An 11,292-nucleotide genomic window follows, 5' to 3' on the forward strand; every position below is an offset into this window, starting at 1 on the left:
TACAGTTATCCACGAATCTTACAAACCTATGCGCTAGTCTCACAGTCATTGATGTAGTGAATTAAGTAAATGGCTCCCCAAAGTTACTCCAAGGGGCAGCCAAGTGGTGAAGCCTGTGCCTTAATCTTCTCCAGATTACCAAACAGCGTGGTCCCATCCATAACTCTTCAGAAGTCACTTCCCTCCAGTTTCATGGGGCTTGCAACTTGACTGAATGGACTTGGACAAAACACTTTACACCCCTTTCCCCATTATCCACAAACACACATCCAAAAGTTACCTAAGAGCAAGTCAGGGGCAGCGTAAAGAGTGGGAGATTTCTCCTAAGCAAAGGGTTGTTTCTTAAAGGATGGCCAGAGAGACAAACAGAGAGAGAGAGCCATTTTCCACTGTGATTTAATGGCCTTTTAGAACTGAGATTGAAAGTGTGTGAAGCTTCTAACGATGGGCAGTTTGTAAGGTGCATTTAGAAGTGAATCACAACTTTGAAAACAAGAAAGAGGGAGTGAAGGGAAGGGAGGGAGAGAGGAATGAAGGAATGAAGGGAGAGAGAGGGAGATCATGAGAGGGAGAAGGAAGGAGGAGAAAGAGAGAGAAAAAAGAAAGAAAATGACAAAGAGAAAAAAGGGAGGGAGGGAGAAGGAGAGAAGAGAGAAATTGAGAGAGGAGGAAAGAAGGAAGGAAGAAATGAGAAAGAGAGAATGAGAGAAAAGGAAAGAAGGAAGGAAGGAAGGAAGGAAGGAAGGAGAGGGGGAACAAAAGAGAAAGAGTGTGTATGAGAGAGAAGGAAGGAAGGAGAGAGAGAGAGATGAGAGAGAAGGAAGGGGGAGAGAGAGAGTATGAAAGAAGGAAAGAAGGAAGGAAGGTAAGAAGGAGAGAGAAAGAGTATGAAAGAGAGAGAGAAGGGAGGAAGGAGAGAAGGAAGGAAGGAAGGAGAGAGAGAGTATGAGAGAGAGAAGGAAGGAAGGGGAGAAAGAGAGTATGAAAAAGAGAGATAAGGAAGGAAGGACGGACGGACGGAAGGAAGGAAGGAAGGAAGGAAGGAAGGTGAGAGTGAGAGAGAGAGAGGGAGAGAAGGAAGGAAGGAAGGAAGGAAGGAAGGAGAGGGAGAGAATGAGAGGGGGAATGAAAGAGAAAGAGTGTGTAGGAGAGAGAAGGAAGGAGAGAGATAGAGAGTATGAAATAGGGAGAGAAGGAAGGAAGGTAAGAAGGAGAGAGAAAGAGAGTATGAAAGAGAGAGAGAGGGAGGAGGGAAGGAAGGAAGGAAGGAAGGAAGGTGAGAGAGAGAGAGAGCGGAGGGAGGGGGCTCTGCCTGCCTGCCTGTGGGTGTCTGGGGGGTGTCTGGGGGGTGTCTGTCCCCGGTGTCTCACCTGTCCGTTCTTGCAGAGGTCTGCCCACATGGAGGTGCCGTCCCCTCCGCGCATGAGGACGTGGTACGTGAAGAAGTAGGTGCCGGGGACGTTGCAGGTGAACTTGCCGGAGGCGGCCTCGTAGTTGTTGCCCAGGTTGGTGACCACGTCGTCGAACTTGAGCACCTCGTAGCCCTCGTGGGGGTTCTTGAGGCCGGCGTAGAAGGCCACGCGGGGCACCGTGCTGTAGGTGGCCGTGCTGATCGGGCCCGAGGAGGGAGAGCCAGGGAGGCCGGGGAGGCCGGGGGGGCCCCGCTCGGCCGGGATCGCCCTTCTCCCCGGGGGGACCCCTGCCGCCGGGGGGCCCTGGCTCTCCCGGAGGCCCCGGGGGCCCCATCTTTCCGGTGCGTCCGGGCTTTCCCTGGGGCCCCTGGAGGAGGGTGGAGGGGGGCCCGGGGCCCTGGAGGCTGGCGCCGGGGGTGGTCGGGGGGTCGCGGAGGTAGGGCTCGCAGACCATGCGGCAGGAGCCCAGCATCTCGTAGTGGCCCGAGGCGGCGGCGGAGGCGGCGGAGGCAGAGGCGTCGAGGCCGACCGAGGAGTTGACCAGGACCGGGATGAGGACCACCAGCCCCAGCAGCATCACCACCCCGAGCCCCGCCGCCAGCAGCGTCTTCCGGCCCAGGCTCAGCCCCGGAGCAGCCGGCGGAGGCCGAGGGGCCCCGGGCCTCCCCCCCCGGAGGAGCCGGAATGGTGGCGGCCGAGGAGGGCCCCCGAGGGCCCGGGACAAGGCAAGGGCCTCCCCCTCGGCTCCTCCGGATGGGTCGCCCCCTCCGACGCCCCGCTTTTAAGGAGAAGAAGAAGGGAGGCTGCTCCTGGAGGAAGAGGAGGCAAGGACCAACTCCCCCGGATCGGACATGGAAGGAGGGAGAGGAACAGAGAGAGAGAGGAGGAAGCGAAGGAGGAAAAAAGTCAGAGAGAAAGAAAGAAAGAAAGAGGCAGAGAGAAGAGAGGGAGACACAGAAGAGGCAGAGAGAGACACACACACAAAAGAGAGAGAGAGAGAAGAGAGGGGGAGGGATCGAAGGAGGAAAAAAGTGAGTGAGAGAGAAAACAAGAGGGAAAGGGCAGGAAGCGCAAGAGAAAAAGAGAGAGGGGGAGAGAAAAAGGGAGGGAGGGAGTTAAAGGGGAGGAAGCGCAAGAGGAAAAAAGTGTGTCTGAAAGGGAGACAGAGAGAGAGAGAGAGAAAGGGGAGGAAGCTTAGGAGCAAAAAAGTGAGAGAAAGAAAGAAAGAAAGAAAGAAAGGGAAAGACACACACAGAGAGAGACAACAGAGAGAAAGGGACACACAGGAGAGACAGAGAAAGAAAGAGGGGAGGAAGTGCAGGAGGAAAAACGTGAGAGAGTGAAAGGGAGAAGAGAGAGAGAGAGAGAAAGAGAAGGGAGACACGGAGAGAAGAGTGGAGGAGGAAGCTCAAGAGGAAAAAGGTGTGTGTGTGTGAGAGAGAGAGAGACAGAAAGAGGGGGAGAGAGAGAAAGGAAGAAAAAGAGAATGAGAAAGGGAGACAGAAAGAGGAGGGGGAGAAAGATAGAAAGAGATACAGAGAGAGGGAGAGAAAGGGAGAGAGAGAGAGAAAGCGAGAAACTGTGTGTGTCAGAGAGAAGAAGAGAGAGAGAGAGAGAGAAGGGGAGACACACACAGAGGCGAGAGAGAGAGAGAGCTTCCCTTCCCTCAGTCCATCTCAGTCCAAGATGCTAGCATTGATTTGTTTTCCCCTCCTCCCTCCATCCTCCCCTTCCTCTTTTGAAAAGAAAGAATGGGAAAAGAGAGAGGGAAGAAGATAGATCTGGGGAAAGAGAGAGAGCGAGAGAATGACAGGAGGCTTAGAAAGGAGGGGACTGTGTGCTGGGTTTGTGTCAGAGAAACTCAGTCCCACCTGTGGGAAAAGTTCAGCTGGCACCCCCCCCCCCATCAGATAGCCATGCATCCTCATTGCGGAATCAAACCGGGTTCTTTCCGCAATGAGGATGCAGCCAGAGTTGTTGCTGATGCTCTTCTGAAGTCTGGCTTTCCATCCATGGACGAGCCAGAATTCGAACCCTGGTCTCCCAGTGCCCTCCTAGTCCAAACCATGACACCAGGCTGGAGTCCCCGACCTGGTGCCCAGACAAACTACCATTCCCAGAATTCCATAGCACTGAGCCATGGCAGTTAAAGCGGTGTCAAACTGGATTCATTTTGCAGTGTGGATGCAGCCTTGTGTGGCTGGATGAGAAGACTCCCCGGTGCAGACAAATCCAAGCATTGCAAACTACACATCAGAGGTTTATGTATCAGAATAGCTCAGGATACTCCGCTTTTAATGTATTGTAAAGGCTCCATCCTTATATATTGACAATGTTCTCTGTCTCTCACACACACTTTCCAAAAGAAGCCTTTCTAAGGCCATCCATCTATCCTCCCTGGAAACCGTACTCCTTCATCTTAAGCAGGTAGAAGTATTATTATTATTATTATTATTATATCTTTATTAATGTTGATACATAAAAGACATAGGAGACCCATTTTAAAAAACCTACAACCAACTGATAAACACTACATTGCATAAACAATACATACATGCACGCAGCCATCACCATTCAAAGCAATATAAAACATATATTACACATTAACATTTAAACTTCCTGGTTTCCAGTCCTTCAATTATACATAACTAAATGATAATTCAATTTGTAGCTTTTTATTTGAACCTATTTACAGCCTAATCCTTTCCGTTTATTATTTCAACAGTCTCCTATAGACTAAAGTTGTTGTTGTTGTTGTTTTAATCCTGTCTGGGATTCATTTACTGGCTGTAGAAAGCTCACCTTTGCAGAATGGAGGGAACGATATTGAAACCTAATAGTTGTTGGCAGTCTCTCTTGGTTTTCCCCCTCCATGTCTACCTCACCAGCCCTGGAAACCCAGCAGTTTCTTTTTAATGAAGAAGGGAGGCCGAAAGTTTAATACTGTATTCCAGAATGATGTGGCCCTCCTTTTTCCAAGACATTGATCTGTTTTGGCTGGGGAGGTTGGGAATAACCCAGGGACCTCAGTTCACTGGATATCTTGATGGCTACTAACTTAGTGGTTTTTATTCTTCCGGGTATCAATAACTTCATGGAGGATAACATCCATCGGCCTCAATAGCTAACAACTGAATATTCCATTGTCAGAGCCTTGACTGCCAGGAACTAGAGAGTCAACAGATAACATTCTCTATTGTTCTTTTAATATTGTGAATCTGAGTCCCAGTTCTGGGGAAAGAGCGGGATACAAATAAATATAGTAGTAGTAGTAGTAGTAGTAGTAGTAGTAGTAGTAATATCCTGCTCTTGTGTTTCTCAAGAGTATTTGGTATTGTGGAAGATTTGGAACTTGGGGTCATTGGAACTTTGTGATCCACCAAGACTTGTATATACTGTATATGTAAGTCAATAGCAGTATAGTGTCTAGATCATGGGAAGGTATAGTGTCTAGATCAGAGGGTCTCAACCTGTGGGTCATGACCCCCTTGGGGGTCGAATGACCCTGTCACAGGGATCACCTAAGATCACAAGAAAACACATATCTCCGATGGTTTTAGGAACTGAGACGCCGCAATTGTATGGTTGAGGGTCACCACAACATGAGGAACTGTATTAAAGGGCCACAGCATTAGTTGAGAAGCACTGGCCTAGATCAAGGGATTGCAAAAGGGGGGTCCCTGTTGAGATGCAAATGGACTTTAAGGCTCCTTACAGACAGGCCAAAATAAAGTTGCTTCGGGTCACTTTGGAAGTATGCTGTTTCAATGATGCATTCATACTAAGAGTCCGGTAGCACCGCCAAAGCCATGCAGTTCTAAGGACTAGAGCACAGCTTTAACGCAGCTTCCAGACTCTTAGCATGCATGCATCATTGAAACAGCATACCTCAAAAGTGACCCGAAGCAGCTTTATTTTGGCAGTCTGTAAGGGGCCAACATTTCCTGGACTTTGAAAATCTCCCTATTGCCACATGGCTAGAAGGCGGAGGAGCCTGCCTGCAAAAGATATCCTAACCATCATAACATTTTTTACTAAGGACTGAAACAGCATGCAGGCATCTGACTAACATCTCCATTTTTTCTTCTTCTCCTGTTTGGTTTGTAACATCTTGCCTGATGAAGGAGCCCATGGCGCTTCGAAAGCTTGCAACAAGTATATTGTGTATTTCAGTTGGTCAGTAAAGGTATCACTGGTGGATTTTTATTTAGATCAAGGGAAGTAACTCTATAGTGCCTCTCTATTCTGCTTTGGTCAGGCCTCACTTGGAATATGGCATCCAGTTCTGGGCACCACGATTCAAAAAGGATGTTGACAAATTGGAATGTGTCCAGAAGAGGGTGACCAAAATGGCAAAGGGTCTGGAAACTATGCCCTTATTAGGAGAGACTTAGGGAGCTGGTGATGTTTAGCCTGGAGAAAAGATGGTTAAGAGGTGATATGATAGCCTCATTTAATTATTTGAAAGGGTGTCATACTGAGGATAGAGCAAGCTTGTTTGCTGCAGCTCCAGAGAATAGGACCCGGAACAATGGATGCAAACTACAGGAAAAGAGATTCCACCTAACATTAAGAGGAGCCTCCAGACAGTAAGAACTGTTTGACAGTGGAACACACTCCCTCAGAGTGTGAGGGGTCTCCTTTTTGGAGGTTTTTAAACAGAGGCTGGATGGCCATCTGTTGCAGGGGCTTTGACTGTGAGTTCCTGCATGGCAGGGGGTTGGAATGGATGGCCCTTGTGGTTCCTTCCACCTCTGTGAGGCTATGATATATTTAGGAGAGATGATGCTGAAGTTATAATGCTGAGGACAGGCTGGTGTGTGCGCTGCATGCCAGGGCTTTTTCCATAACTGCAGCCTAAATGTGCAACAAAGGAAAGCAAGCTGGCACCATCCTTTGAGTTTCCAGTAGGTAACTAAGGCTGTCTAATGTTTGGCATAGATTTTGGTCCTTAAAACCAAAGGTGGTTGCTCTGGTTGTTTATACTGTTTGAGTTGCTAGGACAGGGCTCCTGCACCTTTTAACATGCAGAAAAAGGCATTTCAACAGGTGCTCTCTTTCCGTGACAAATTCCCTCTTTTACACCAACATTTATTCAAGCTATGATCCTACTGTCTGTGGTTTTAAAACTATTTTTTAAAGATGTCGCTTTAATCTGTTATTCAGGGTTGCAAGAGTGAAAACTGGAGAGGGCTCTTGTACCTTTAATGCTTGCATAGAAGAGGGAATTTCAGCAGGTGTTGCTCGTCTGGCAACCAAGCAACACACAACACCCTCTTCTACACAACCTTTAAAGATACAGAAGCTTGTTCCAGTTTTCACTTTGGCAACCCTATGTTCTGCAATCGCACAGTGTGGATGCACCCTAAGGCTGTAATGCTAAGCATCTTTCCTTAGACATCTTTCCTGTTGTGCTGAAGTCAGTGGAGTTACGTTTGAGTAGACATACATAGGATTGTAAAAGATTGTTGCTCCAAAGAATGAGGTGAACAAAGCCAGAACAAGCAATCCATCATGCCTTGGGCAAACCTCAACTTTCATGGCTAAGAAATATGGAAGGAGAGGAGCAGTCAGCAATCGGGTTCCATCATACCTGCAGCCTCTAGAGAGCTAAGCCCTGGGATGCCCAGAGGAGAAAGAGCAAGCACAAACCAGAGAAACAATACGCCTCCAACATATTTCTGCTATCTCAGGAAATATTATCTTGTTATGTCTACAGCTACAGACTAGCTATCAGCTCTTATATCTTGCCTTCATTTGTTTATTTCCTCAGACTAGGTCTGTCAGTTTACAACTTACTCTTCACCCCTCCAAGCTTTTCCTCCCATCCTCTATTTGTTTCCCTTCTTCACTGGCTGGAGGAGAACAGCTTGAATGATAGGAAGAGATGGTTTGGAAGGATCAGAAGGGAATAAACTGGAGCTGTCAAAGCAGGGGTTAAATCCCCCTCCCAATACAAAGATCCAGAGATATGTTTTTTTCTGAACCATCCCCCACCTTTTTGGTCCCCATACTCTAGTTTTACTTGCATAAAGTGTTGAAATTTGAATCTCAATCAATTTGTGGTTTTTTTTAACTGCTGCAATCCCAGAGCTTATGCTGCTTGCCTATTTGTTCCAAAGTAAGTCCTACTGATTTTAATAGGATTATGGTTATAGTAGTCTAAGGGGTTCTACAAACCACCCCTAAGGGGCAGCCTGCAGCCTCCCCTTTTTGTGCTGTATTGGAGCCGCAGCAACCACACGGTGCAGCAACGGCACGCCATGGCCCCAATCTGGCCTTTCGAGGGCACGAAAAAGAGCTGCAAAAAGCGGCTCCTTTTTGTGCCTTTGAAAGGGTGCCATAGCTATACGGTGCTCCTTTGGCGCTGTGCCATATGGAGGAGAGCCATGACACTACGCACCACGTGGAATGGCACACAATGTCATGATGCCTTGGGGGCCGAGTCGGGGCATGTGTTATCTGGATGCCCCGCTCCGATTCCACCCCCAGCCGACCTTTCAGGCCGGTCTATACAGGGCCTCAATCAAGCTGATAGAAATAAAATCAACTCATTTGAGATGCAGTGCTGGAGAAGTGTTGAGGATACCATGGACAGCCAAAGACAAACAAATGGGCCCTAGAACAGATCAAGCCTGAACTCTCTGTGGAAGCCAGAGTGACAAAACTGAGGCTGTTGTTCTTTGACTATATCATGAGAAGCCAAGACTCACCAGAAAAGGCAATAGGGGCGCGTTACAGACCACTCTGCCGCCGCCGCCATTTGCGGCGTGGAGGAGCCCCAGCGTCCAAATGGCACTTCTTTTCGTGGCACGGTTATGATGCCACAAGTCGCCAATGGCACACTTCTGGCATCATTTGTGCCGTGCGACATGCGGACGCAACATATCCGCTATGTCAAGATGGAGGTGCCCATGTGAAACGGGCACCGCCGTTTTGTGCGCGCTCCACACATATTAGGGTTAGGGGCATCAGGAAGTGACGCCCCTTTCTAATCCTAGTACGTGCGGAGTGTGTACTATAGGCCCATGCAGAACGGGCCAATGTTAGGAAAGGTGGAAAGAGAGGAAGACCTCATGCCAGATGGTTGGATTCAACCACGGAGGGCACAGGCCTGAGCAGAGCAATTGAAGACAGGGGCTCTTGAAGATGTCTCATTCACAGGGTCACCATGAATTGAAGTCTACCTAAAGCCAGTGGCATTGCTAATCTAGTGTCGCTCAGTGAGGAGGGGTGAGGCCAAAAGGCTGTGTTCACCCATTCACATTAGTTGTTGTAGCCTCCTCATGAGGATACTACTACTGCCACTGGGAAGCAGGACTGGGAACATCTGGCCTTCTCATTCCCCATGGTAGTGGCAGCGCCTCATGAGGAACCATCGCTGCCATAGGAAAGCAGGACCAGGTTCCCTTGGCCTTGGCCTTCCTATTGGTGAGGGTAGTGGCCTCTGCGGCTGTGGGGAAGCAGGGCTAGGTCCCTTCGGCCTTTTCCTTTCCCCCAGTGCTGGCGGCTCTTCACAAGGAACCACCACCACCATGGAGAAGCAGTGCTGGGGACCCTCAGCCTTCATTGCCTACAATGATGACAGCTCCTTGTGAGAAACTGGTGCTGGGAAACAGGGCCAGGGTGCTCCCCCCTCCACCCCTGAAGAAAGATGGCCCAATTGGGTGTCATCCCTCTTCTGGGGTGTCACCTGGTGTGGGCACACCACTGCACTCCCCATAGTGACACTGCTGCTTGAAGGCAGTTAACAACAACAAACCTGGTTTTCATTGCCAGTCTCCCATCCAAGTCCTAAATAGGACTGATCCTGTTTAGCTTCCAAGATCAGATGGGATCTGGTGCCTTCAGGGTATTTCCAGCATTTAACAGATGAAAACTAACTGTTCATGTGGCTCAGCCTCTCCTTTTGTCACTACCCCCTCCTGCTGGGTTTATTGACTGCAAACTACTTTTGCACTTTGAGCTCAGTTTGCAGCAACTGAAGTACTGTATATACTTGACTATAAGTTGCCCTCATGTATAAGTCGAGAGCAGGTTTTGGGGCCAAAGTTATGGATTTTTATATAACCATGTATAAGTCAAGGGTAAAACTTAGTAGCATGTAACAAAGGATGCAAAGGATGAAGGATAGACAAATTATGCCCAAGCACACTGCTGTTTCTCCATCCAGACATTCAAAAAGGCCAGAAGTGGCAACACGGTGGTGAAAATATAGAAGGGTGGTGCTTTTAGTTTCTTCCAGGATGAACTAAACTCTTGCCTTTTGCCACTCCACTCAGAGAAAGGGATGATAGAGTACTTACACTGACCCATGGATAAGTCAACCCAGGTTTTTGAGGTCAATTTTTTGGCTAAAATTTCTAGACTTATACATGAATATATACAGTAAGCTAAGGAGGAAGGAGAAAAGGAGGAAGAAGTGAGAGAAACATTGAGACTTTAAAAGCTCAAGTGAGATAGTAGAGGATTAACTGGTACTATCCCTGCTAACTGGAATAGTTGCAGTGTATGTCAATGGCAGTTGTTCAGGTGGAAAAAAGAGTTAATGTAAAAACTGTCAGGCTGGTCCCAGACTGAGCTCAATATGTTGTGTTTGTACAGTGATATTTTATCTCCTCCAGAGAAGTTCACTAGCAGGGATCAGGGATCAAATATAACCTCTTAATAATCCGGGGCAGACAGGAAGGACATATGGCCTTTTAGACTGCTGCAAGACTGCAATATCCATCGGCATTAGACGGAATAATCAATGAAGATGGATTAGAGTGCAGCTATACACCTGGATGACCATCCAACCTCCATCCAACCCTATATTAATCCTTCATTTGGGAGATTGAATTTCTGGTGGGTATGACTAGAAACACCACTTAAGAAACATCTCCTGGTTTCAGAGCTGGTCATAAGTTTGGGGATGTACATGGTGAAGTGACCTCTGGCGGCCTCTGGCAGATTTAGAGCTTGGAAAACATATTTTTGAGGCCTATAGTCCCCAGAATATCTCAGGTAGCATAGTCGGAGATGCTGGAATCCCAAGATCAGATGGAGTTCCTTGGATAAAATGCTAGGATGAGTAGCAACCATCTTTTAAGTAATAGCAGGTAGCTCTCTCTCTCTCTCTCTCTCTCTCTATATATATATATATATATATGCATACATGTGTCTGCCATATTAATTTTCCCACAAGGCCACAGTAGGGAATTAAAAGGTATCCTAGGCCAACCTGTTTAAGGCACCACATCAGGAAAAAAAATGTAAAGGAAGCCCTTGTGAAGATGTCACTGGTGAGCACTGCCAGAACATTAGAGGCCAGGCAGCTTCCCAGTGATACCATGTCAGCTCTATTTTGAATGAAATTTGAATATGGATGTTCACCAATGCTTATACACAGCCTTCAGTGGTTTTGATGTAATTCAGACAACAGAAGCTCTTGGTAGTTTTTCCCTGTGCGTTTTCAATTAAAATATTTCTTTTCCTCTCAGCAGTTAAATTAAGAGTCATATTAAAAATCTACAAGATACAAAAATAAAAATATCCAAATATAAAAAATAAAATAAAAAATAAAAAGAAAACATTTTTTAAATCCATAAAGTTCAAAGTCAAAATGAGATTAAACAATCAAAACATTAAAACCAGATTAAACAAATATTATTTAAATACACACACTAGCATAACAGTTAGCAAGATCCAGCACATTATTTTGGTGTGATGGGTCTTATCTAGTCTATCATTAAATGCCTGCCTGGATTTGTACGCCGCTTTGACCTGAATTGGAGAAGCGGGATAGAAATAAACTTTTATTATTTATTATTAAACAGAAAATTCTTTAAATTTCTGTGAAAAGTGGGGAGAGTGTCAGTCTAACTTCTTTAGGAAGGGA

At 47.1% G+C, this 11,292-nt stretch overlaps 1 protein-coding gene across 1 annotated transcript in view; it reads right to left on the bottom strand.

Annotated features, from left to right (window-relative positions):
• Positions 1-2,353, bottom strand: part of C1QL1 (complement C1q like 1) — a 49,179-nt gene extending 46,826 nt beyond the window's left edge. The window contains 2 exon segments of the mRNA XM_042471132.1: positions 1,371-1,664; positions 1,666-2,353. Of these exon segments, the coding sequence (XP_042327066.1) occupies positions 1,371-1,664; positions 1,666-1,989 (618 nt within the window). The 5' untranslated portion in view covers positions 1,990-2,353.
• Between the last annotated feature and the right edge of the window lie 8,939 nt (positions 2,354-11,292).

The sequence above is a fragment of the Sceloporus undulatus genome, chromosome 6, assembly GCF_019175285.1.
Source record: "Sceloporus undulatus isolate JIND9_A2432 ecotype Alabama chromosome 6, SceUnd_v1.1, whole genome shotgun sequence".
Lineage (NCBI taxonomy): Eukaryota > Metazoa > Chordata > Lepidosauria > Squamata > Phrynosomatidae > Sceloporus > Sceloporus undulatus.